This window comes from Phyllobates terribilis, unplaced genomic scaffold, assembly GCF_046119375.1.
Source record: "Phyllobates terribilis strain yellow unplaced genomic scaffold, ASM4611937v1 Scaffold_29__1_contigs__length_15306474, whole genome shotgun sequence".
Classification (NCBI taxonomy): Eukaryota; Metazoa; Chordata; class Amphibia; order Anura; family Dendrobatidae; genus Phyllobates; species Phyllobates terribilis.
Genome location: NW_027362789.1, coordinates 14,444,665 through 14,472,560, shown reverse-complemented (window position 1 = coordinate 14,472,560; position 27,896 = coordinate 14,444,665). Strand labels below are relative to the sequence as shown.

Here is a 27,896-nt window from a genome sequence, read left to right as displayed (position 1 = left end):
ATTTAACGTCAGGTTATAATCTTTTATTTACATAACATGGATAAGCGACATAACTTCTGTCAGGGAGTGTATATGAATGTATTTTAGTTTCTCACTCAGGGTTTTCATATTTTACTTTATACTTTCCTTTCCCCTGGTTGACAGCGTGTTGTGGCCTCCCCTCTGGTTCCTCAGGAGGTACAAAAAACTCCTCAATGGCCTATTAAGAGAGTTAGGTCCGTGGCGTTTTTAGTTGTGCAGCTAGGGCCTTTATAATCTGTACAGAAACTAGTTGGGTGTAGTTGCGGCATTCTTCTCTTTGTGGGTTCTCCGGTGGCTATCAAGATTTGCTTTCTGGTTAAAACATTTCCCACATTTTGAACATGAAAATGGCTTCTCCCCTGTGTGAGTTCTCTGATGTTCGATAAGCGTTGATTTCGCTGTAAAACAGTTCCCACATTCTGAACATGAAAATGGCTTCTCCCCTGTGTGAGTTCTCTGATGTTTGAGAAGATTTGATTTCTGTACAAAACATTTCCCACATTCTGAACATGAAAATGGCTTCTCCCCTGTGTGAATTATCTGATGTTTTATAAGATTTGATTTCTTTGCAAAATATTTCCCACATTCTGAACATGAAAATGGCTTCTCCCCTGTGTGAGTTCTCTGATGTTCCATAAGTGTTGATTGCTCTGTAAAACAGTTCCCACATTCTGAACATGAAAAATGCTTCTCCCCTGTGTGAGTTCTCTGATGTGCAATAAGTTTTGATTTCTGTACAAAACATTTCTCACATTCTGAACATGAAAATGGCTTCAACCCTGTGTGGGTTCTCTGGTGTGTAATAAGATTTGATTTCTCTGTAAAGCAGTTCCCACATTCGGAACATGAAAATGGCTTCTCCCCTGTGTGAGTTCTCTGATGGCTGATAAGATTTGATTGATTTGCAAAACATTTCCCACATTCTGAACATGAAAATGGCTTCTCCCCTGTGTGAGTTCTCTGATGTGCAATAAGATATGTTTTCTCTGTAAAGCAGTTCCCACATTCTGAACATGAAAATGGCTTCTCCCCTGTGTGAGTTCTCTGATGTCTGATAAAAGTTAATTTCTTTATAAAACATTTCCCACATTCTGAACATGAAAATGGCTTCTCCCCTGTGTGAGTTCTCTGATGTGCAATAAGATTTGATTTCGCTGTAAACCAGTTTCCACATTCTGAACATGAAAATGGCTTCTCCCCTGTGTGAGTTCTCTGATGTCTGATGAAAGTTGATTTCTTTGTAAAACATTTCCCACATTCTGAACAGGAAAATGGCTTCTCCCCTGTGTGAGTTCTCAGGTGCCTAACAAAATCTGATTTCTGATTAAAACATCTCCCACACTTGGAACAAGAAAATCTATTCTTCGCTTTGTGAATTTTTTCATGTTTAAGAAAAGACTTTTTGAGGGGAAAACTATTTCCATATTCTGAACGTGAAAATGGCTTCTTTGCTTTAGTAGCAATTTGTTTTTTAATGCTTATTTTGCGACTTTGATTTTCCTTAGTAGTCGGTAATGAATCAGAAGACAGGACCTGTTTCATAGGATCAGATGACAGATCTTTGCTGTGAAGGGATGATGGTATATCTGGAGTAATGGCATTCATTTCAATTGTATCCTGTGGGATCTCAAAATTATCTGATTTGAAAATTGAAGATGTCAGGTGTCCCTCTGATCTCCTGGTACAGACATCTGCCAATAATAAAACCAATTATTATTTTTTAATAAAAATCCTTGTAATTATATATTTTTGAACATTTCTACTTAAACTGTCCGTAAAAATAGGAAGTTATGCAAAAAAATCTAATTATTCACCAAGACAATGACAGTTCACAGTCTAATAGAAAACCTCATAGGATGAACCAGAAGAGTGTAGTGTTCAACTGTTTATTCATTCTGCCTCCCAAATATGGAATAAGAAGCCACCAATGTTATGTAGGTGAAAATAATACCAATAAAAACTTCTACTCGCAAAAAAACAAGTCACCACTCAGGTCCATCATCTGTTAATGGAAAAACAGAGGTTTCCACATTATTAGTGGCTCAAAGGCTCTTGAAAAGCAACATGGCTTCCATAAACCAATCCAGCAATATCTTACCTCTCAAAGTGAAATCTCCCCCTCATTCTGAGCCTTGCAGTGCGCCCAAACCACATTTAGCCTCCATGTATTTGGCATTACTATAGTGAGAAGAACCCACTTAATTTACGGTGTGTGTCTCCTGGAGCACAATCTGGTCACTATGTGTTGGGTTATAAAATGACAAATGTGCAATTTTCACTCTACAAGATCCACTGCGTGCTAATTTCAGGAAAGTGGCTTTGGAGTCAAAATAGTCACTTGTCCTATAGATTAATTCACTGAGGAATATAATTTCCAAAATGGAGCCACTTTATGGTGATTTCTACTGCTCTGGTTTTCTGCCATTTTGTCATATAAGGGCTTCTGCAAATGGTGGGTCCCATCTCCTCTGGGATCTCCTACTGCAACATGTGCTTCTGTCACCAGGAGCCATCTTTTTCCTTGGGAGCCCCATGACAGCACCATACGAGAGAGTAGGATCCACCCCTATTACCCGACAGGAAGCCCTGAGCACAAAATAAAAAGGCAACTCCCACTTCCTCCTTCAATGTGGTTTCATATCCTCAAGGATGTAGAAGCCTGGAGCTCACGGCAGGAGCAGCCGTGAATCATGGAACACCAGTGAATCATGGAACACCAGTGAATCATGGAACACCATGCTGTGTTCTATAGCAACCTCTAGTGAGTGGCAATAAGCAGGGGCCCAGTTGGGCGCTGAAATGATAACATCAGTCTGGAAGAATCTAAATTTAATGATTCCGTACCTACCTACGTTTGTTTGGCCTAGGCCTCATGGCTTGCGTATTGAGCTTCACGGCTAGGCCTCATGGCTTGCGTATTGAGCCTCACTGCTAGTGTGTCACCCTGGCCTGGATTCCACAAATATATTAAAGCTGTGTCTGAGAGCAAGGGGGAGGTTCTCTAGTCAGGGGAACATTAGCATGCAATGCCTCCTGTCTCAGGCCAGTAGGGGGAGCTGGCTGCCCCTATAAAAGCTGGTACTGGGGGCAGGGTTAGGGAGAACCGGATGACCTGTCTCAGGACTGAGACGTGTCCCAGAGCAGAGCAGGGACAGAAAGTTGTATTGCACCTAAGAGGAAGTGTGGCAGGAGGAGAGCCACAAGCCAGAGACAAGAGGAGAAGTGAGCCTGTCTTGGCAGATAGAGGACTTAATCTACCAGACTTTGGTGTCTGAGGCTGGGAGGATTCCACATCCCCAGCAGATAACCAGTTCGCACCGGACTGTATATTCCTTGGCCTAAGAAGCCTGGAGGCCCTGCCACAACAGAAGGGACCAGCAAAGCCGTACAAGGCTGGGAGCAGAAAGGAACCCACGTCGCAGGCCATACAGGCGAGAATACACGGAGAGCTCGGAAACGTGGGCTGTTACCCTATAAGGAGGAGATAGCCAGAAGGAGCACAGAAAGCACGGTAGGCCTACACCCTCACCCTGACCAGGGCCAATTTCCCCGTTTCTCTCAGACATCCAGGTCCCCTCCTAGCCGGGACTGTTTGTGGGTCAATTTACCTGTTCTAGTAAAGACCCTGGACTGCAACCTGTTGTCTGTGTGCTCCTTGCTCCTCCAGCACTATCAGCACTGGGACTCTCACTACCATCACTCCCAACATCCACTACACTGCCCTGGGGCCGCACTCTTCCCGTGGGAAGTCACACCATCCCAGCTGCATACATCATCAGCCCCAGCGGTCTGCCTTGCAGCGGCGGTTCCTAATGACCGCAAATCCACGGGTGACGTAGTCGGATAATATCAACAGCACATAACGGACTACCACTGGCCTGACCACCCTGAGCCACGGAACCGAGTTGCCACTACTACTCCCACCGTTTCCCTATTGTCCGGATCCGAGTGCCCCACGGCCCAGGGGGCGAGTCAGCTTTGGCGTAGTCGGCAGGATTGCAACCAACCCGCCACAAACGGGTATTGCGTGCCTGAAAAAGACTTTGCACTTACCTGAAAAGAGGTTTCCCGCCGTCCTGAGCCATTTCCCGCCATTTCCAGCCATCTCCCGCCATCTTCCATCGGTTCCCACCATCTTCAGCCGTTTTCCCGCCATCGGACGCCATCTTCTGTACGCCGCACGGGAAGAAGAGGGGCGTGGACGTCCAAACCGCGCGAGATCCGAAGCTCCGCCCCACGCACCGACGCTGCGCAAGGTCCTGGAAGGGAGAGAGAGCGACGCTGACGTCATCAGGATGCGACACAAGGTCCTCGTCCAGAGCAGCAGCAGCGGAGCCGAGGCCTACAGAAGAGGATCGTCGGAAGGTAGGCCACGCTTAACTAGGGGGGAGGAAGATGTCGGACACAGAGGCACCCATTACCACCAACGCGGCTGCAGCAGCGGTGATGCCCTTTTCCCTGCCCTACATCCCTGGAGCGACCTGGCTGCCCAAGTACTCAGGGGAGCCCCATGCCCTAACTGACTTTAAGGAAAGGCTGTACAGTTTGTTCCAGGTTTACCCCCTGACAGAGGAACAGAAGGTTAGCATATTAACAGGGCAGTTAACTGGCGCAGCCCAAAGGGAGGTAAAGTCATGGCCCGCTGAGGAGAAAAGAACCGTGAAGGGTATTCTGGCCCGGCTGCGGGGTACCTTTGACAAACGTACCTAAGCTGAAATTAAAATGAGGTTCTATGGATGTAAGCAGCGGGCACAGGACAGCATCAGAGACTATGCCCTAAATTTGCAGGAAGCCCTAAGGGCCATCCAACAAACTGACCCTGGCAGTGTGCAGGAAACGGATAGACTACTAACAGAACAATTCATAGAAGGTCTGCTGTCCAGCGCCCACAGGGCCCAACTGCGCCTCATATTCTTTCAGAACCCTGATCTGACCTTTGCCCAATTTAAGGACAGGACCATAAGGGTGCTCCGTGAACCTGCAACCAGTGGCGCTATAAACCCCCGGCCCCCTGCTCTCACCTACCACCAGGAGGGGCGCCCTCCTCTATGGACCCCGTGGGGGCTGATGCACAGGCCCTGAACCAAGCCCCGTCGAAAGACCTGCACCACCAAGTCCAGGAGCTGACCAGGAGCGTCACGGCATTGACCAGGACCGTCCAGGCGTTGCAAGTGGACCCGTCAAGACCCATCGAGCTGGCTTCAAGTCCGGAGGATGTCCCGTGGCGTCGACAGAGGAGGATCCCGTCGTTCCGAGGGAGGCCCACAGACCCCTACGCAGAGGATGGACAGCCCATTTGCCGTCGATGCAACCAGCCCGGACACATTTCCAGGTACTGTAATTTAAACGGGTCCAACCTGGGGCAGAGGGCCAACCCCCAGGCCCTTATAATTGGCGTGATAAGTACGCTGGGGGGCGCCCGGTTTTACTCGTGGTGCTGGACGGTATCCCCATGAGTGCCTTGCTGGATACTGGGTCACAAGTAACCACTATCCCTTATGTACTTTTTAAGCAGTATTGGACTGATGCTGATATCACACGGTATCCAGACAGTAACTTGAGCATCATCGCCAGTAATGGCTTACCCGTGCCGCAGATGGGGTTCAAGGAGATGACCATTAAAATTGGTAAAGTTGAACTACCGGCACAGGGAGTGATTATTGTGGAAATTGACCGTCGTGAAAGTCACCCTAAAATAACTGTGGGTACTAACGTGATTGAAAATTGTCTTTCAGAGGTAATTGTAATTCTACAACAGGTGGCGGTGAATGCTTGTTCCAGCCAACAGAGAGTCCTCAACAAGGAGATAAAAGCCCTGATGAGACGGCAGCAGGTAGAACTTTCTGGTGGTGAGATCGGTAGCGTAAGACTGAGTGACCCATTCCCCATTTCCATGCCTCCGAAAAGTGAAATGATGATCTGATGTCGGACTGCAATCGGGTTGAGAGGTAGAGACAACCAAGCCATGGTAGAACCCGCATACTCGGACAGCAGGCCCACCATTTTGACAGCCCGGGGGGTGGTTGATGTCCGTCATGGGAGGGTGCCCGTCCGCATCCTCAACATTGGTGAGAGGGAAGTACACTTACCCAGGTACGCTACACTCGCCAAACTGTTTGTGGTCGAACACAAAGCTATCAGGGCCGTGGAACCCTTGCCTCCATCTCCACAGGCGGAGGGTAACGGCTCCCAGAAACAAAAGGAGGACTGGTGCCAGAAACTCCATGTGGGTGCTGACTCCACTCCCCTGTACAAAAAACAAGGAGTCTACCGGGTGGTACAGGAGTACGAGAGAGTCTTTAGTAAACACCCGCTAGACTTTGGCAGAGTAAAGGGGATAGAACACCACATCCCCACAGGGAGCCACCCACCGATAAAAGAAAGACACAGACCTGTACCCCCTGCACATTATCAGAACGCAAAGGGCATGCTAAGAGAAATGAAAGAAGCTGGGGTCATTACAGATAGCTGTAGCCCCTGGGCAGCCCCCTTGGTTCTGGTGAAAAAGAAAGATGGCACCATGAGAATGTGCGTAGACTATAGACAAATCAACCGTATCACCCATAAAGACGCATACCCGCTGCCTTGAATAGAGGAGTCTTTAGCCGCACTAAAATCAGCTAACTTCTTTTCTACTTTGGACCTTACTAGCGGGTACTGGCAGGTTCCTGTGGCAGAGGCTGACAAGGAGAATACCGCCTTCACCACCCCGATGGGACTGAGTGAGTTCAACTGTATGCCCTTCGGGCTCTGCAACGCACCAGGGACCTTCCAGAGGCTGATGGAATGCTGTCTAGGGCACCGAAACTTCGAGACGGTCCTCCTTTACCTGGACGACGTGATCGTCTATTCGAAGACCTACGAGGACCATCTGAAGCACCTGGCCGAGGTGTTCGAAGCCCTGGCAGGCTATGGCCTGAAGGTGAAACCATCGAAGTGTCACCTGCTGAAACCAAAGGTCCAGTACCTAGGGCACGTGGTAAGTGCGGAAGGAGTAGCCCCCGACCCTGACAAGGTCACGGCAATCAAGAGCTGGCCAAGCCCCTCGAACATCAAAGAGGTGAGACAGTTTCTCGGGTTGGTAGGCTACTACCGAAGGTTCATCCCCGGGTTCACTAAGATGGCAGCTCCTATGCAGGACCTCCTGATCGGACAGTCTAAGTCCAGAAGTCAAAAGCCACCCTTCAAGTGGGATAAACCGGAAGAGGAGTCCTTCCGCCAGTTGAAGATGGCCCTCACGGGGGATGAGATCCTGGCCTACCCTGATTATGGCCAGCCTTTTATTCTCCACACGGACGCCAGTAATGTGGGACTGGGAGCCGTACTGTCCCAAAACCAACAGGGCAGATAAAGGGTGATCGCGTACGCCAGCCGGAAGCTGAGGCCCACCGAGAGGAACCCGGAGAATTACAGTTCCTTCAAGCTAGAATTCTTGGCAGTGGTGTGGGCCGTAACGGAACGCTTCAAGCATTACATGGCCTCCGCAAAGTTCACCGTGTACACGGACAACAACCCGTTGACACACCTGGACAATGTAAGACTGGGTGCCCTAGAACAGCGGTGGATGGCCCGTCTCTCCAACTATGACTTTGTGATCAAGTACTGGGCCGGCAAAACCAATGCCAACGCTGACGCCCTATCGAGGAAGCCTCACTTACCTGAAGGTGACGAAGACCCAGAAGAGCTGGAGGAGATAGAACTCCCCGCGTTTCACCGGTATGGAGCCGCTCAATACTCCCACCGCGTGAAGGAGGAGGATCTAACAACCGTGACGATCAATCCCCTACCTCACCACAGCTGGGCTGAGACCCAAGATAGTGACCCTGCCATCCGCCTGGTGAAAGATCTGCTGACCCAGGAAGACGCCCGCATGGATCCGGATGCTCCAGAGGAAGCTAAGCAGCTATGGAAAGAGAAGAGCAAGCTGTTCCTCTACGAAGGCAAGTTGTGCAGAAGGATTGTCAACCACCGGACGCACGAGCTGACCTGGCAAGTCGTGGTTCCAAGGCGGGATGCAGCTATGGTCCTGGGGGCTTACCATGACAGAGCGGGGCACTTCGGTTGTAAGAAACTGGAGTTCCTGCTAAGAGGACGGTTCCTTTGGGTCGGCATGAGAGGAGCTGTGGAGAAGTGGTGCAGAGACTGTGGCCCTTGTCACCTAAGGAGGAAGGACCGCACCAGCCAGAAGACACCCTTGAGGCCCATCGTCACCACGCAGCCTCTTGAGCTGGTAGCTCTAGACCACGTCAAGTTGGCTCCAAGCCGGTCAGGGTACATCTACGCCCTGACAATCGTGGACCACTATTCCCGTTTTCTCGTGGTGGTCCCGGTAAAAGACTTGACAGCCCAAACAGCGGCCAGAGCCTTCCAGCAATACTTCTGTCGTCCACACGGGTATCCGGAACAGGTCCTGAGAGACCAGGGTCCAGCGTTCGAGGCTGAAATCTTCCAAGAGTTCTGCAACCTCTATGGCTGTAAGAAGATTTGTACAATGCCTTACCACCCCCAAACCAACGGGATGTGTGAGAAGATGAACAATATAGTCATTGATCTCCTGAAGACGTTGCCCCTGGAGGAACGCAGCCTGTGGCCAGAAAAACTGCCGGACCTAGTAGACCTATACAACAATATCCCTGTGAATGCTACAAACTGCACCCCGGCTTACCTGATGCGAGCCAGACCAGGTAAGCTGCCCGTAGACCTGGAGATGGGAGTCCTAACGCCTGAGGACACCTCCCTGGATGCAGACTGGGATACAGAAAGGCAACTGCTGTACAAGAAGGTACAGGAGAGTGTGGAGAGGAGCCTGGCCCAGGTGAGAGAAAGGCAAGAAAGACTCTTCAACCAACACGCCCTTGCTGGTCCCCTAGAACCTGGTGAGCAGGTCCTGAAGTGGAAGAGAAGGCTACATAAGTTGGACAACCAGTGGGAAAGGGAACCCTACACCGTACTGCAGTCTGACCATGACAACCCAAAGGTGTGCGTAATCACCAAGGACGGAGGAGAAACCACTAGTGTTGTCTCCAGGGACCACCTCAAAAGATGCCCCGAGCAACTCCGTAGTGCAGAAGAGGATCAGAGTGACCTTGAACCCGCAGAGGACAAGGAAGAAATGATCAGCACCGTTCTCGGAGAGTTCCCTCAGTCCTGGACTCGCATAAATGATGCCATAGTGGTACCCGTCCTGCATTTCCTGCAACCGGCACAGCAACAACCAACACCAGAGCCGGAAGGTGAAGAGGAGCAAGCAGTTCCAGAGGCAGAAGAGCCTGCACCATCAGCCCAGGAGAGTCAACCCTCTGCTGACAGTGAGCCTGCCATGCCTGCGGTAAGCCAAAGGACCCGAAGACAGCTGCCTGCCCTACCTGTACACCCAGCTGGTAGCTGTACCCCTAACGCTAGTGGGGAAAGCCAGGTTGGTCCACCACCAGACAGTGGGCTACGTAGGTCAACCAGGAGCACAAAGGGGCAGATACCCGCTCGCTGGAAAATATAGAGCGCGCTAAGATTGTAAATGACCCTGTTGCCAAATATTGAATTGTTTGCAAAGTTACATGCATGTTTGGTAATTCTGTGTTTCAGTTTCTTGCAGCTACCGTAAGGACTCAAAGGTTATGGGCTTTTTATAACCGGGACCTTGTATGGACTGCGTTCGGAGCCTAGCCCAGGAATGAACTAAGACTGTAAAGGACTTGGGGTAGGACAGACCCCCACCTGGTTAAGGCTCCCCGTTGTGCTGGTGATATGGACACCCGGTCACAGGCCACACTGTGACCTTAAGAACTCAATCTGTGCGTCGTCTGTCTGTTAATGTTTTATGGTTATGCATATTGTCTTTGTTTATTGTTTAGTCCCGGAGTACTAAATTTCACTAGGGGGGAATGTGTCACCCTGGCCTGGATGCCACAAATATATTAAAGCTGTGTCTGAGAGCAAGGGGGAGGTTCTCTAGTCAGGGGAACATTAGCATGCAATGCCTCCTGTCTCAGGCCAGTAGGGGGAGCTGGCTGCCCCTATAAAAGCTGGTACTGGGGGCAGGGTTAGGGAGAACCGAATGACCTGTCTCAGGACTGAGACGTGTCCCAGAGCAGAGCAGGGACAGAAAGTTGTATTGCACCTAAGAGGAAGTGTGGCAGGAGGAGAGCCACAAGCCAGAGACAAGAGGCGAAGTGAGCCTGTCTTGGCAGATAGAGGACTTAATCTACCAGACTTTGGTGTCTGAGGCTGGGAGGATTTCACATCCCCCAGCAGATAACCAGTTCGCAGGGGACTGTATATTCCTTGGCCTAAGAAGCCTGGAGGCCCTGCCACAACAGAAGGGACCAGCAAAGCCGTACAAGGCTGGGAGCAGAAAGGAACCCACGTCGCAGGCCATACAGGCGAGAATACACGGAGAGCTCGGAAACGTGGGCTGTTACCCTATAAGGAGGAGATAGCCAGAAGGAGCACAGAAAGCACGGTAGGCCTACACCCACACCCTGACCAGGGCCAATTTCCCCGTTGCTCTAAGACATCCAGGTCCCCTCCTAGCCGGGACTGTTTGTGGGTCAATTTACCTGTTCTAGTAAAGACCCTGGACTGCAACCTGTTGTCTGTGTGCTCCTTGCTCCTCCAGCACTATCAGCACTGGGACTCTCACTACCATCACTCCCAACATCCACTACACTGCCCTGGGGCCGCACTCTTCCCGTGGGAAGTCACACCATCCCAGCTGCATACATCATCAGCCCCAGCGGTTAGCCTTGCAGCGGCGGTTCCTAATGACCGCAAATCCACGGGTGGCGTAGTCTGATAATATCAACAGCACATAACGGACTACCACTGGCCTGACCACCCTGAGCCACGGAACCGGGTTGCCACTACTACTCCCACCGTTTCCCTATTGTCCAGATCCGAGTGCCCCACGGCCCAGGGGGCGAGTCACTAGGCCTCATGGCTTGCGTATTAAGCCTCACGGCTAGGCCTCATGGCTTGCGTATTGAGCCTCATGGCTTGCGTATTGAGCCTCACGGCTAGGCCTCATGGCTTGCGTATTGAGCCTCACGGCTAGGCCTCATGGCTTGCGTATTGAGCCTCACGGCTAGGCCTCATGGCTTGCGTATTGAGCCTCAAAGCTAGGCCTCATGGCTTGCGTATTGAGCCTCAAAGCTAGGCCTCATGGCTTGCGTATTGAGCCTCAAGGCTAGGCCTCATGGCTTGCGTATTGAGCCTCATGGCTAGGCCTCATGGTTTGCGTATTGAGCCTCACGGCTAGGCCTCATGGCTTGCGTATTGAGCCTCACGGCTAGGCCTCATGGCTTGCGTATTGAGCCTCACGGCTAGGCCTCATGGCTTGCGTATTGAGCCTCACAGCTAGGCCTCATGGCTTGCGTACTGAGCCTCACGGCTAGGCCTCATGGCTTGCGTATTGAGCCTTACGGCTAGGCCTCATGGCTTGCGTATTGAGCCTCACGGCTAGGCCTCGTGGCTTGCGTATTGAGCCTCATGGCTTGCGTATTGAGCCTCATGGCTTGTGTATTGAGCCTCACGGCTAGGCCTGATGGCTTGCGTATTGAGCCTCGTGGCTTGCGTATTGAGCCTCAGGGCTTGCGTATTGAGCCTCAGGGCTTGCGCATTGAGCCTCACGGCTAGGCCTCGTGGCTTGCGTATTGAGCCTCATGGCTTGTGTATTGAGCCTCACGGCTAGGGCTCGTGGCTTGCGTATTGAGCCTCGTGGCTTGCGTATTGAGCCTCAGGGCTTGCGTATTGAGCCTCAGGGCTAGGCCTCATGCCAATTCAGGTGTGGGTTTATGTCTAACGTTGGCCTGTCTGAAGGTTTTTTCAGACCGCTTCATAGTTGTGGAAAAACCTGCCACGTTAGGTCTAGAATTTTCCTCAGCTGTCTGCCTCACAGGGGGTTGCCCGATTAGCCAGGCAACTTGGGGCCTGTAGATCTGTTTCACTAAGGTCTCAAAGCTTCACTACCCTTTACTAGCAATATTACTGATATTGGTAAGGAAGGTTTCTAGTCGATGCCCTCGGTCTGGGGTGATTCTATTAAATACAGTCCAAAGGATAGCTGCTGAGTCCAGATTCAGTCAATCCCTCATACTTGGATAGCATATTGAAATAGTCTGCATTTAACATTTGTGTCCCAGTGGTCTTCTTGGTAAAGGTGTGAATGGGGGCGCTAAAAGAATAATAACAATTTAAGTCCAGTTGATCTTCACAATCTAGGATCATTAGTAACGTAACATAGGTTGAATAAAGACCTAGGTCCATAAAGTTCAACCCTTTCCTATTTTAGGTGCTGGAATCGCCTTTCTTCCACCCGTAATGAGTGCCCCTGGTCCTTCGTATGGTTATTGGAGGGAATAAGTCATGTGCTAGTCCTTTGTACTGACCACACATATATTTATAGATGTAAATGAGATCCCCTCTGAGGAGTCGTTTTTCTAAGCTAAACAAGCTCAACTTTTTCAACCTCTCATCATATGAGAGGCCTCAATCTCTTTAGATGAACTGGCTGATAAACATCTACAGCTCAGTCCCCCCCCCTCCTCCTGCGCTAAGCTTAAAAGAAACCACTATAAGTCCACTTAAAACTCCTACCTAGAGTCTTCGAATGACCTTTTGGACGTTAAGTGATTAAACTCTCTATACCAAATAGGAAATGGTAGGAGGAGCTGCGAGTTGTACTCACCGGTGGGGGGCTGAAAATCCAACATTTGCCCCAATCTACCCTCCTGGTTTAGAGTGATAGGAAACTTGATCGTGCCAAGAGGGCGGCACTATACCAGTCTGACCTCTTAAGGGAGGTATGAGTTGGTTGATAGACCACCAATTGCCTCAATCTACCCTCCTGGTATGGAATGGTAAGATGAACTTGATTGTGCCAAGTAAGGCAGCACTATACCGATCGGCCTTCCTAAGGGAAGTGCGAGCTGGACTCACCGGTATCGATGGTTGATAAACAAAACATTGCCTCAATCTACCCTCCTGATTCGGAATGGTAAGATAAACTTGATTGTATTGAGTTGGCCAGCACTACCGGTCTGCCCTACTAAGGGAGGTAGGAGTTGGACTCGCCGTTATGGGACTGACGAACCAGTAAATATCCCAGTCCATCCTCCTAATGGAGTTGCCCGACAGACACGATTATACCGGATCTGGTAAAATTATTTCAAGACCAGTGTATTCTCCCAGTTAGAAGTGCAGATGGACTAATTGGAAACTAAGTCAATGGAGCCATATTACACTATGTATTCTTGGGATTAAAGTCATAAACTGGTAGACTCAACTAAGTGGCGAGTTGGTTAAATATTCAGTCAGTGCGCTCTTGGAGTGATAAGACGGCAGCGCTGCAATAAACCTATAAAAGGAGGAATCAGTGGATGAGTTAAAATGTCCCCGTACCCGTGAGACTCCTGTGGTGAAGGAGAAGCATCTTTGCAAGTTAAGACAAATGCGTTCACACTGAGGTAAGACCGTTCTGATTATTACTCAAGCACAGGATGATACCTACTTACGGTACATGTTTAACGGGACGGGATGCTAATACCTTAGCTTAAGACCATCTGAGATTTGACCAATACCATAAGAGATCTAGATCTCTTTCTGAATGAGTTGCTTTGGAAAAAAAAAAAAAAGTGTATCAGAGGTGATGGTTATCACTCGGTTTACTTAGTTTCTTTGCTTGAAAACTAAACTATTTGGCATTTGAAGTACTTTAATCTAACAATCTCCATGGTTGGATTATAAAGTTGCTGAATTGATGCTATTATAGGAGAATAGCGTAAATACGATCATCCTTGCATGAACGGTGGATTGTGACTTTTCTTTTGGAATAGCTTAGATTTGTGTCTTACCCTTTCTAGGTACTTGGCTAGATTGTTGTAGCCAGAAACTCCCCAGGATGGAAATCTCGAACTATAAGTGTCCGTTCAGCTTAAATACATTTCTTAGGGGAACTTAACGTTACACCTTAAGGGATATAGAGTACTAAATATTTCTGCTGGTTTTGAAATCCCCATTTTGGCAATCTGGGATGCTCTATCTACTCTTGATAGCATAGAGTTGAGTAGTTTTGAACGATTATGTGATCATTGACCCTAAAAAAGATTCTTATGGCCCAGATCTTGGCCTTACGTGGGGCCTTCAATTGAAAATGCCAAAAATATTAAGGTAGAAACCCTAGTCAAAGCCTAGTTAAGGTTACCAGGTTCCCTGAATCAATTAACTTCTGCTTCTATTACACGCCGAGTCTTAGCACCAGTTCTTATATACTTCAGTTGTTGGTTAGTTGATTTAATGAAAACAGAATATCTAATCAAATCTAAATCAAATCAAATCAATATCTAATCAAATCAAAAGATATTCAACCATGTATATAAGTGAGGTCTCTAAATATAGACCTTTCTCTGGGAGATAAAGAGGAAAGAGTGTTGTAAAAATCCTGTTTACTCTTTTGGCGCTTTTGGTTTAAGCTCCAAATCGATAGACATTATGTTGATTGTCAATTTTTTAGATATCATTCAATCTTGAAGCACTATCTGTTAAACTAGGATATTCTGGGTATCTTTCTTCAGGTGTAAGATCCTACAGGGGTGCTCCCTCCCTATTGAAGGACTCCGTTGCTATGGTCTCTCGTATGGTGCTGTTATGGCGGAGGGAAAAACGATATTTACTCACCGGTAATTTGATTTTCCTGAAACCCATGACAGCACCCTAATTTTCCCTCCCTCTGACTTTTGGCTGATGGTTCTTAGTCTTCTCTTCTCACAATGAAGAATGTGCTTGAGTGAATGTATAAATAAAAATGATGATGAATTGGGTGACTCTTACTTGACTCCTGGAAACCACATTGAAGGAGGAAGTGGGAGTTGCCTTTTTATTTTTCGCTCATGGCTTCCTGTCCAGTAATAGGGGCGGATACTACTCTCTTGTATGGTGCTGTCATGGGTTTCAGGAAAAAAAAATTACCGGTAAGTAATTACCATTTATTCATTCTGCAAGCAGTGCTGGTGATGGAAGAGACGTCGGAAGAACAAGCTCTGGGTGGCGCTGGCTCTGTCCAGCCAATAATAGCCCCAGCCCCCCGAGGAAGCCAGACATGGCGAAACTTGTTGGGGTGGCTATGTATATATTTTCGGTAGCACTAGGGAACCTGTGTATGTCCTAGTAAATAATGTGATCAACTAATCTATGAACTGCAGACATAAAGGAAAACTATAATGAATATAATGAGCTCATGATATCAGATGTATTCTAATACTATACAGTTTCTAGAGACTTAATATCAGAGTAAGGGCACAGACAAACTAGTGTAGTTTTAATTTACTTCTTTACCACATTTTAGTAAAGCAGTAATAAAAGAGATTTTTTTATACACCCCTCAACCAGGGTTTTTTTTACCCTCTCGGTAATTTGTCAATATGCATATGACAGAAAATACCCAAAAGTGACAAAATTCTAAAAACTGCACCTCTCAAGGTGCTCAAAACTACATTCAAGAAGTTTAGTAACCGTCCAGGTGTTTCACAGGAATTAATGGAATGTGGAAGGAAATTTTTAGGCTTCCTCCAAAATTTGTTGTGCATGCTGATACTCCACGTGGGGGAAAACAACAGTTTGGGTGCATGGCAGGGCTCCGAAGAAAAGGATCGCCATTTGACTTTTTAAATGTAAAATTTGCTGGAATAATTAGCGGACGCCATGTCGCGATTGGAGAGCCCCTGATGTGCCTAAACAGTGGAAACACCCTACAAGTAACACCATTTTGGAACCTAGACCCCTCAAGGAACTTATCTAGAAGTATGGTGAGCTCCTTGAACCCCCATGTTCTTCACAGAAGTTTATAATGTTGAGCCGTGAAAATACAGAAAATCTAATTTTCCCCACAAAAATGTTTTTTTGCCACACATTTTGCTTCTTCACAAGGGTAACAAGAAAAATTGCACCACACAATTTCTTCTGCAATTTCTCAGGAGTACGCAGATACCCCATATGTGGGAGAAACTACTGTTTGGGCGTACGACACAGCTCAGAAAGGAAGGAATGACGTTTCTTTGATGGAGTGGTCTGCGGGTGTCATGTCGTGTTTGGAGAGCCCCTGATGTGCCTGAACAGAGGAAAACCTCCACAAGTGAACCCATTTTGGAAATTATACCCCTTAAGGAATTTAGTTACCATATTATGTGGACTATATAATGCATTTTTTAACAAGAAAAAAACTCTTGTTTAAAAGTGTGTGCGTCTTATAGTTCAGAGGCGGCTTCCTGTGATGGAGTAGAAAGTGGATACCGCATCCTCCCCAATCACAGAAAGAGCTGTTGTCTATTCTTCTGCTCTGCACTGATCTATGTGACCGGTGAAGAGCAGGAGAGGAAGCTTACCAACAGAACAGAGGCTGCAGGAGCCAAGCAGCTGAAGGACCTTCTGCAACAGTAATTCCAAGACCTTTCAGGTCTGCGAGTGTCATGTCGCTTTTGGAGAACACCTGATTTGCCTAAACAAGTGACCTCTTTTTGGAAACCTGACCGCTCAGGGAACTTATCTAGATGTGTGGTGAGCACCTTGAAACCACAGGTGCTTCACAGAATTTTACAACGTTGATCTGTGAAAATGAAAAAAAGATATTTTTCCCACAAAAATGTTGTTTTAGCCCTAATTTTTTTCATTTTCACAAGGATAGCAGGATAAAATGGACCCCAAAATTTGTTGCGTAATTTCTCCTGAGTATGCTGATACCCCATATGTGGACGAAAACTACTTTTGAGGCACAGTGCAAAGCTCAGAAGGGAAAAAGTGCCATATTGGAGTTCAGATTTTGCTAGACTGGCTTGAGGGTGCCATATCACATTGGCAGAGCCCCTGAGGTGCCAGAACAATAGAACCTCCCCCATAAGAAACCCTATTTTACAAACTAAACCTCTCAATGAATTCATCTAGGGAAGCAGTGATCATATTGACACCACATGGGGGGTCACAGAATTTTATACTATTGGACAGTGAAGAAAAAATAATAACATTTTTCCCACTAAAATTTTGTTTTAGCCCTAGATTTTGCATTTTCACACTGGGAAATGGATAAAAATGGCACCAAAATGTATCCCACAATTTCTGCTCAATGTAGAAATACCCCATATGTGACTGTACATTACTGCTTAGCCACACAGCGAGACTCGGGAAGGACGGAGCAGGACTCCATATACAAAGCCCATAAGTGCTAGAAGAGCAGAATCCCCCCTCAAGTGACCCCATTTTGTAAAATATACCCCTTTGGGAATTTATCTACAGGTGTAGTGTAGATTTTCACTCCATGTTTTTTTTTTCCAGAAACAAGCAGCAGTGGATGTTGCTGAATGAAAATTGCAAACTACCTTTGTAGTGACCAGTACATTGTAGTGGCCAGTACGTTGTAGTGCCTGTATATTGTGCCTAGCTCATGCTTCTGGAGACATGCACCCGTTAATTAGGCCGACTCTCATCGCTACACAAATGCCAAACATATGGACACTAACTGCGGTTTGGGCACACTGTGGTGCTCAGAAGGAAGGGGAGCATTTGCATTTGGGAGAGCAGAATTTGCTGAATTTCTTTTGAGGAGCAAGGAGCCATTTTCACTTTTCCAGAGCCTCTGTGCTACCAGTAACGTGGTTAGTCCCTCATTATATGGGAACTATTGGCAGTGAGACAACGTCGAACTAGTAGGAGACGCCCTCTAGTGGACGTGTTCATTATCAATGAATATAGGTGATACCATGGAAAAGAGAATATAGTTTCTCTTACTGGTGACAAATTAATAAATTAGAACTAGTGATGAGCGAGTATGTTCTGTTAACCCTTTCAGCGAGCATGCTTGGGCGATGGCCACTTGTTTTTCTTTACTTAGCTGCTTTTTTCTTGCCATGATACAAATTCTAACAGTCTATTCAGTAGGACTATCAGCTGTGTATCCATCTGACTTCTGCACAACACAACTGATGGTCCCAACCCCATTTATAAGGCAAGAAATGCCACTTATTAAACCTGAAAGGGCACACCTGTGAAGTGAAAACCATTTCCGGTGACTACCTCTTGAAGCTCATCAAGAGAATGCCAAGAGTGTGCAAAGCAGTCATCAAAGCAAAAGGTGGCTACTTTGAAGAACCTAGAATATAAGACATATTTTCAGTTGTTTCACACTTTTTTGTTAAGTATATAATTCCACATGTGTTAATTTATAGTTTTGATGCCTTCAGTGTGAATGTACAATTTTCATAGTCATGAAAATACAGAAAAATCTTTAAATGAGAAGGTGTGTCCAAACTTTTGGTCTGTACGGTATGTGTTTTGAGATACAGTATTTGCATGTCATTTTAGAGAGATTAATTTTCTCTCATTATCATGGTATTTATTTTGTATTCTTTATGTTGCAGAACGGCTTCTCCTTATTTTAATCACTGATCATCATCCTCCACGGCCCACAGGCTGATCCACTTACACCTGTTCACCTCCTGTGATATTTCCAGGCTTATTATTCTTTTGTCCTATAGTCCTGCACGGCGTCCATCCCTCATCCCACAGTGGAACGCAAACTCCCCTGTTCTGTAACGCACTCTACCCACTCAGTACACAGTCTTCTTGCTTGTGGAACGCAGGACGCAGCCTCTGACATGCACGTCCTGCACCGTGGAACGCACGTTCGCCCTCAGTTTCTCCAGTCACGCCTCCTATGCCTTCAGGCAATTGATAGCGGCACTCGACACGGCGTCACTTCCGGTGATGTCACTGCTATCCAGACACCGCCTCCTAACGCTTCAGTCCACTTCCAGGAACGTTACACCAGCGGTTCACTCTGATTGGTCTCCTGGGACATTAGGTCCCGCCCTCTGACCACATATACTAGGCTTTCTCCTCCCTTGACATGGCGACCTTTGGAACCAGCGCCGGATGCCACGTTTCACGCCTGTCATACTTCCTGCTCTCACTACTGGGTAGGTTTCTACATATATCTGCAGGTACCGATTGGATAATTCCCTATGAGGCTGATGTTCTTATAGCTGTTTGTCTCCCTAGATCCTGTCTTTCCACTGAGACACTGTGTCCTTCCTGCTTTCACCTTTAACTATATTCCTAGCAGTCTAGTAGGTCACACTTATTATTATTATGAGCTCTCTATTGTAATGTTATTGATTTTCAGATGATTATATGAATTTCAGAAATACCTTATGACAGTTTGTTTCTACTACCATATTTTTCGGACTTTAAGACGCACTTTTTTCCTCTAAAATTTTGGAGGAGGGGGGGGTGCGTCTTATAGTCCGATATACATAAAATACTGTGGCTGTGGGTGGTGAGGGATGTGGGGGAAGTGACAGTGGCGGAGTAGCGGTGCGCAGGAGGCAACTGCCGCCTTCTGCAGCCTACACTGTGTCCACAACTAAAGAAAATTAATATTTACGGCTCCCCACGCCCATGGACGTGGGGAGCAGTGAATATTAAATTTTCCTTAATAACCGGCACACTGTGCCTGCAGCTCCTGGTAAGTATGGCACCCTGTATGTATGGCCTTTCTCATCCCGGTATGCATGGCCCCCTTATCCAGGTATGCTTGGCACCCCCTGATCCCCCTCACGCGGCACAAAAAAAAAAATAAACTTTCATACTCACCTCCTCTCTCCTCCAGTGCTGTGTCACGCTATGTGCCTGAATAGTCACTGATCCCCACGCCGGGACTGTGTGCGTGGGGAGCAGTGACCATTCATTCTCCCTAATAGCGCGCACACTGTAGCCGCAGCGCGGCTCCTGCTGCGCTCAGAGTGACCGCTATTAAAGGCAATGAATATTCACCACCACTTAACAGGGCATCATGGCCACATTTTTTGCTTACATTTTTTTTTATTTTCCTCTTCTAAAACCTAAGTGCGTCTTATGGTCCGGTGAGTCTTATAGTCCGAAAAATACGGTACTTTTTATGCTTTTGTCTGATATATGTAGTTTTTAATTTTTTTGTCTTTATGCTGCAGTACACACTGATGAAGGTTTTAAGGACCAAAACAATAGTATCTGTGTTGGACTGCAATTAAATACATTAAAATTATGCCTGTCTGAGTGCCAAGATTCATTTGCTATTTGAATGGCTTTGACCCTACTTGTTCACCTATTCCAGCAGTGCTGCGGTTTTCTACACTATTATCTGAGATGAATCTGTAACTTCTCTGCATTTAGTGGTTTCTACTCACCTGGGTAGTCATATGTAGGAATATCCTCTTTACACCGCTCATCACCACTCACATATGTCTCTGTAGTATTAATATGAGTCAGATCTTCACCCTGAAACAAATATTGTAAGAGTCACAGACAGATGGAGAAGTCCCATCTATGATCAGCTCTAATCCTGCCATCTCCACTGTTCTCATTACACAAGTATAAAACATATAATACTGGTGGATAAAACAAGACTGAGCACAAGACCTTCACAGCTGTCTACACATCATAGGGGAGATCTCATGACACCTTTTCTCCATCTACCTGATGATCCTGAGGAACATTGGGATCTTCTTGTTTACAGTCCTGTGGAAGAAGAGGACGGGGACATCTCTCTGGTGTTGTCCTCTTACTGGATAGATCTGGAGGAAACACATAGAGGGACTGAATTCATTGTTTAAATACAGATAATTATAGGTCGTGTGTATTTAGTCCTGTCTATTACCTGGTGATGTGAGGGGCTGGGGAACCTCCATCATGACGTCCTTGTACAGATCTTTGTGTCCTTCTAAATACTCCCACTCCTCCATGGAGAAATAGACAGCGACATCCTGACATCTTATAGGAACCTGACACAGAAAATGATACCGTCATCCCCCCGATCCCTTCATAGTGTTACTGTATAATGTCCCAGCATTCCTCATTCCCAGCAGTGTCACCTCTCCAGTCAGCAGCTCAATCATCTTGTAGGTGAGTTCTAGGATCTTCTGATCATTGATGTCCTCATGTATCAGGGGGTGAGGTGGAGGCCCTGTGATTGGGCTCAGGGGTCTCCTCCATTCCTCAGACACAGGGTCCTGACAGCGCTCACTAGAGGTCTTCTTCACTACTGTGTAACCCTAGTTATGGAGAGACACATTAATAAATCTCACTACAGACATTTCCAGAGTCCTCACCTCTCCAGTTCTGTCCATCTGTTATTCCCATAGATAAGAATGATGTAATGTGACATCATCAGAATCTCTCACCTCTCCAGTAACCCGGAAGAGGATCTCTAGGGTGAGGCGTAATATCCTCTCCGCCATCTTGTCCCTGTCCATATCCATGCTTAATGAATGAATCAGAAAAATTTTCTTATTTAGGGGATCCGATATTGTAGAGACCTGAATGAGAAGAACATGAGCCGATGTCAATTCATAAAAATCCTGAGTAATAATACAATCACTGGAGATAATAAGGGAAACATATGAGATTTACTATTTTCTACTATTTAGTTTTCTTCTTTACATCTAGTAATAAAACCTATACAGTGCCTACAAGTAGTATTCAACCCCCTGCAGATTTAGCTGGTTTGATAAGATGCAAATAAGTTAGAGCCTTCAAACTGCAAACGAGAGTAGGTTTTATGAACAGAAGCATAAATCTTACAAACCAAAAAGTTATGTTGCTCAGTTGAATTTTTTTAAATTTTAAACATAAAAGTGTGGGTCAATTATTATACAACCCCTATGTTTAATATTTTGTGGAATAACCCTTGTTTGCAATTACAGCTAATAATCTTCTTTCATAAGACCTGATCAGGCCGGCACAGGTCTGTGGAGTTATCTTGGCCCACTCCTCCATGCAGATCTTCTCCAAGTTATCTAGGTTCTTTGGGTGTCTCATGTGGACTTTATTCTTGAGCTCCTTCCACAAGTTTTCAATTGGGTTAAGGTCAGGAGACTGACTAGGCCACTCCAACACCTTGACTTTTTCCCTCTTGAACCAGGCCTTGGTTTTCTTGGCTGTGTGCTTTGGGTCGTTGTCTTGTTGGAAGATGAAATTACGACCCATCTTAAGATCCTTGATGGAGGAGCGGAGGTTCTTGGCCAAAATCTCCAGGTAGGCTGTGCTATCCATCTTCCCATGGATGCGGACCAGATGGCCAGGCCCCTTGGCAGAGAAACAGCCCCACAGCATGATGCTGCCACCACCATGCTTGACTGTAGGGATGGTATTCTTGGGGTCGTATGCAGTGCCATCCAGTCTCCAAACGTCACGTGTGTGGTTGGCACCAAAGATCTCGATCTTGGTCTCCTCAGACCATAGAACCTTGAACCAGTCTGTCTCAGAGTCCTCCAAGTGATCATGAGCAAACTGTAGACGAGCCTTGACATGACGCTTTGAAAGTAAAGGTACCTTACGGGCTCGTCTGGAACGGAGACCATTGCGGTGGAGTACGTTACTTATGGTATTGACTGAAACCAATGTCCCCACTGCCATGAGATCTTCCCGGAGCTCCTTCCTTGTTGTCCTTGGGTTAGCCTTGACTCTTCGGACAAGTCTGGCCTCAGCACGGGAGGACACTTTCAAAGGCTGTCCTGGCCGTGGAAGGCTAACAGTAGTTCCATAAGCCTTCCACTTACGGATGATGCTCCCAACAGTGGAGACAGGTAGGCCCAACTCCTTGGAAAGGGTTTTGTACCCCTTGCCAGCCTTGTGACCCTCCACGATCTTGTCTCTGATGGCCTTGGATTGCTCCTTTGTCTTTCCCATGTTGACCATGTCTGAGTGCTGTTCACAAGTTTGGGGAGGGTCTTAAATAGTCAGAAAAGGCTGGCAAAAGAGATCTTTAATCCACACATGTGAAGCTCATTATTCTTGGTGCCTGAACTACTTCTTAATACTTTTGGGGGACCAAACAGAATTCTTGTGGTTTGAGGGGTTGAATAATAAATGACACTCTGAATTAACTTTTAACGTTTTTAAAAAAAAAAAAAAAAAAAAAATTTGCTGCAGTGCATTTCCCACTTCCAGGCTGATCAACAGTACAAATGTCACAATGCCAAGTTAATTCCGCATGTGTCAACCAGCTAAATCTGCAGGGGGTTGAATACTACTTGTAGGCACTGTATATTTTAGGCCACAGACAACAAGCAGTTTCTTCCTTGGAGTCTGTAGCTGAACACGTTTCTCATAGACTCATCTTCCTTATTGCTAATTCTCGTCTCATTTATCGACACTGGAATCGGCATTAACAATACTGCAGGAGATATTCATTACACGTGACATGAGAAATAACTACTTCATGATGAGGATGACATTTTGATCTTCAACTACGGCTCTAGAAACATATTTGGCCAGAGTCCTGTCACCCACTAGATCACTACCGGCCGTCTATATGAATGTTTCCCGTCTTCCCCGGACTGTCATCTTCTAACACGTTAGATCTCATGTCTTATTCACACACAGAAGTTTGAGACATTATAAAAGCTTGTTTGTAAGAACACCAACACAAGAGGTATTTGATGCCAAATTCTCCATATACAATGTATTTTTTTTCTCTGGATAGGATAGGAATTTTTTAGCATTTTCATGTAGGTTTCCATATATTATATGAAAAACACCCCCAAAAAATAAAATTGGGGATGGAGGTACTGTGGGAACATTATACAGTGTGTGGGTGGATGGCGGTACTAGGGGAACAGTATACTGTGTGTGGGGGCCAAGAAAGGGGCACTGTACTATGGGAGCAATACATGATTCATTCACAAAAACACCCTAAACATAACATTTTTAAAACCACCCCACAATTTGTGAATCTTCAGGATAAATCGCTTTCTAACCATTTTATTATTAAGCTAAAGTGTCTAAACAGACTTTCTTTCAAATCCATAAAGGGGCACTTTTCCGCGTTTGTCATTCAAGAACTGTTGGAGGATTATTAAAGATGATAGTTTTCCCACAAATTAGATGGGACACCTGTGGATATTGGTGAATTTTACCTGCTACATTTCTGTTGTGATTTACTCGGTAAAGTGCCCTTGTGTTAAAGGGGTTGTCCACTACTTTATATGATCCCCCAATGTATTCCCCCGGGGCCCATAAGTGTTTCTCAATACTTTGTGGTGCCTTTTCTGCCTGTGAGTGGCGCTATCACTGGCCGCTCACAGGCATCACGTGACCCCTGGCTGCAGCCAGCTCTGACATCCGCTCATGTCACGTCAAGTTCCGGCTGCAGAAGGTGGTACTCACTTCTACGTTTCACGGTGGACGCTGGGCTGTGGCGTGGGTTACCCAGCACGTCACACCGGGCATCCACCGCACGCTCTTCCTCTCCTCATTCATTGGGAAAGCGAGCGGGGGATGCTGGGTGTGATGCACGGGGTAACCCGCCCACAGCCCAGCATCCACCGCGAGGAGCGCGTCACTGATGTTAGTCTCACTTGATGTGACATCAGTGACGGGTCACGTGATGCCTCTGAGTGGCCAGCGGTAGTGCCGCAAGGAGGCAGAAAAGGCACCGCAAGGTATTTACAGAAACATTTCTGGGCTCCGGGGGGGGGTACGTTGGGGGGTTCATATAAAGTAGTGGACAAATTCTTTAAAGTGGACATTGGACAAACGTCACGATCAATTACAATCAGACTGAAGAAACAACACTCCTCTGTTCGGCTCTATGAGTCTAGGATGAAATCCACTGCGGCCGCTGCAAGAAAAGAATGAAGAAGAGCAGAAGTTTGGGGAGACCACCGTGGCCAGACATTTCCCGGAGATGGTGATAAAAGTTTTGATCTCCGATGGTCGGTGTTAGAAGAAACGACCGCAGCGGATTCACAATCACAACGCAGTAAACTTCTACAGAGACGTGTTCTGGATTTACTCCCTGGAATCACTTTCTCCCAAAGAGTTAAATGACGTCTGTAACTTTAATGTCTTTCTATGAAGCTTCTTCTCTGAACTTTATTCCTCTGTTGTCTGTCGGGGAGTTGTTTTCAAAAAAAATATTTTTGGGTGTTTTCTTTCTTTTAGTTTACTGGTTTAGTAATGGGGGTGCCTGATAGACTTCTCTGGGCTTCTGTCCTTCATCCTGCAGTCGTCTGAATGGATCTAATGTGGACGGGAACCAGCTAAGCCGCATTCTGTCCACAGCTGTTACCTCACTGTTCACACCACACAGAGACCCCAAAAGAATCTCCGTGCTGAAGGGGTTAATGCCCCCTGCGCCCAGTAATGGGGTCTCCACATACCTCCACCTGCAGAGCCGCCACCACATATATGGCTGTTCTGTGCGCACAGGACCTGTGATGAGGTCACAGGAGGGGAGGAGTCAGGGGTCACATGATCAGGGGCCTCAGTGGATGCAGGACTCTGCTGTGCTGGTTGTCATGGTGCTGGATGAGCTGAAGTTTATGTGTGGGGTCAGGAGGGGTTTACAGTGTGGATGTAGCAGAGCCACGTGTGTACGAGGTGTACGGAGCGGAGCCACGTGTGTACGAGGTGTACGGAGCAGAGCCGCGCGTGTACGAGGTGTACGGAGCAGAGCCGCGTGTGTACAGATCGTGTGTGTATGGAGCCGTGTGTGTACAGAGCGGTGTATATATGGAGTTGTGTGTGTACGCTGTATACAGCTGTATACTCCCAGGTTCGGGCGGAGACACCACGGCTCTTTATTAGACGGGAGAAGAACTGACACTGGACACTCAATAAAACTGTGCTTGTGTGGCACCCTGCTATTCACAGGTACCACAGGACCCAAAAGGGGCATGGATGGACCTCTCCACAAGAGGCCCTCATTACACACAGACACCTCCACCCTTCCACCTCATACCACCAGAGGGAGCCTGTTAGGGATATATACTGGAGGGTGGAGTTAGTTAGTTAGTTAGTTAGTGAGCAGAGATTGTGCTCAGTGAAGAAGCAGCTTCTGTCAGCTGCTGTGCTGAGGGCAAGTGAAGGCCCAAAGCAGGTGCTGAAGCCTGGGGCCTCGAGTGTGGCCGGAGGCAAGGAGAGAGAAGTGATAAGGGGGCAGAGGAGCATCTGAGGCTCACCCCAGAATACAAGCCAGACACTAGGTCCGTGCCTACAGGGTCCTCTACGCCCAGTAGGAACAACCGGTATGCCAGGAGGGTTCCAGACCCCTGGTCAACCTGAAGCTACAAAAATCTAAAGAACTAGGAACCACGAAGGCCCCAGCGTCCAGGGATAGTGGAGGAAAGTTCTTACCACCAAGCAGACAGGTGAAAGAGTGAACAGTACAGAAGCTAGGCCCAGTTCCAGGCGGGTCAGAAGCTTCAGAGAGAGGAAGAAACGGATCAGGAGGCCTTATACCCACTCACTGGGGAGAGTCCAGAAGTGAACCCTTCCTACCAAGTACCCTGGACCATACCTGCTGTCTACACCAGTAAAGGTACTGAAGCAAACCCCTGTGTGCGTGTCGATCATTCTCCCCTGACCTGACTGGGCCACCTCTCACCTGCATCCCTTCCATTAACCCTGTCCCGGGGGACCCGCTACGCCTGTGGGGAGCAGAAACAACTCAGCTGCCATCCCATCACCCCCGGCGGTCTGAAGCAGTGCTGGTATCCGTTACCAGGAACCACAGGTGGCGTCCCGAACTCTAAATTCCAAAAACCACCAATTCCCCTATAAATAACTTCCCCCTTTTAAAGAGTGACCCCAGGGTACGGGCCCGGGAGCCGACTGCCGTGACATCCCACAGAAGGTAAAGGCCTGGGTACCGAGTTTCCCCCATATCTTCCCCTGGGCGAGACACTTGGACGTCTCTTGTTTCTCGCACAGATATTGATAACATATGATGGAGTCATACGAACCCTCCTACAAAACCTGATAACAAAGTCATTACTACAGGACTGGATGAGAAAGGGATTTATTGTACAAGAAACGCTGGGGCCACAAATGAGACCCCCAGCGTGTTAGGAGCAGACGGGGTCTTTGTCCCTGGAGCTTCTCTGCTCGGTATAATGAGATTCTGATCTTGTTCTTATAAAGAGGGTTGGAGTAAAATAGAAGCTGCCTGAATATGAGTACTTTGTCTGGTCTCTATGTCCTTGTGTACAGAGCTATGGAGATAGCGCTATTCTCTGTATAATAGATTTGATGTCGCTGGAGCCCTAATATTTCCGTACAGGGGTCTCTGTAGTACAGTGTCCATTTTAGGACATGATCAGATATCAAAATCAAACCTCAGAATGATGTCAGTTTGAGGCTAAATACCCTGTCTGACAAGTGATTCTGACAAGTGACTTTGACAAGTGACTTTTACAACTGTAATAATAATAAAACTCATTGGGACTTATGCACAGACTGCAAGCAAGCCAAATTCAAATGATGTTTGATTTTGATGTGTGAGTCTGATGTGTGATTTTCTTCAAATCAGAATCACAATGACTTTTTGTCACCGTGAGTATTTTCATGGTGAATCTCATAAGACAAGTAAAGCTGCCAGTTACTATCACTTGACTGGATAGCTCAATGGTAAGGCATCAGCCTCTGAAACTGCAGTATTATGGTTCAAATCCCATTAGGAATATTATTATTATTTTAAATTATGCCTGTTTAGAACACAAACTACAGGGGTGTTTTACTTTTAATATCTGACATTTTGATTGTCATCCTGACGTGTTAAGAGTTTCAGACACACTCTCTATTTGCATGGTAAATTATATAGCCAAACTAAATTGGGAGGCACTAATTTACTATATATCTACAGTACAGACCAAAAGTTTGGACACACCTTCTCATTTAAAGATTTTTCGTTATTTTCATGACTATGAAAATTGTACATTCACACTGAAGGCATCAAAACTATGAATTAACACATGTGGAATTATATACTTAACAAAAAAGTGTGAAACAACTGAAAATATGTCTTATATTCTAGGTTCTTCAAAGTAGCCACCTTTTGCTTTGATGACTGCTTTGCA

At 46.8% G+C, this 27,896-nt stretch overlaps 2 protein-coding genes across 3 annotated transcripts in view; both read right to left on the bottom strand.

Moving 5' to 3' along the window:
- The window catches only part of LOC141178644 (uncharacterized), a 1,052,471-nt gene that overhangs the window by 629,568 nt on the left and 395,007 nt on the right, over window positions 1–27,896 (bottom strand). The gene's annotated exons all lie outside the window — the stretch shown is intronic.
- On the bottom strand, window positions 14–25,286 carry LOC141178639 (uncharacterized). Of its 2 annotated transcripts, none has more exons than XM_073660527.1 (7): window positions 25,200–25,286; window positions 21,219–21,353; window positions 20,910–21,089; window positions 20,696–20,819; window positions 20,515–20,612; window positions 20,226–20,316; window positions 14–1,712 (listed from the first exon to the last, which is right to left on the bottom strand). In XM_073660527.1, the coding sequence occupies exons 2-7, from the start codon at window positions 21,294–21,296 to the stop codon at window positions 268–270; spliced, it is 2,016 nt and encodes a 671-aa protein (XP_073516628.1). In that variant the 5' UTR covers window positions 21,297–21,353; window positions 25,200–25,286; the 3' UTR covers window positions 14–267. The 2 variants fall into 2 exon arrangements, with proteins under 2 accessions (XP_073516628.1, XP_073516629.1); XM_073660528.1 differs by having other exon boundaries at window positions 24,591–25,255.

What these genes read in the sequence shown, in the direction of transcription:
- LOC141178639 (XM_073660527.1), bottom strand. Translation starts at nt 21,296, where the DNA reads ATGGATATGGACAGGGACAAGATGGCGGAGAGGATATTACGCCTCACC. An exon ending in TTGAGCTGCTGACTGGAGAG is followed by an intron (nt 20,820 to 20,909) that starts GTGACACTGCTG and finishes TTTCTGTGTCAG; the next exon opens with GTTCCTATAAGATGTCAGGA. An exon ending in ATGTTCCTCAGGATCATCAG is followed by an intron (nt 20,317 to 20,514) that starts GTAGATGGAGAA and finishes TATTTGTTTCAG; the next exon opens with GGTGAAGATCTGACTCATAT.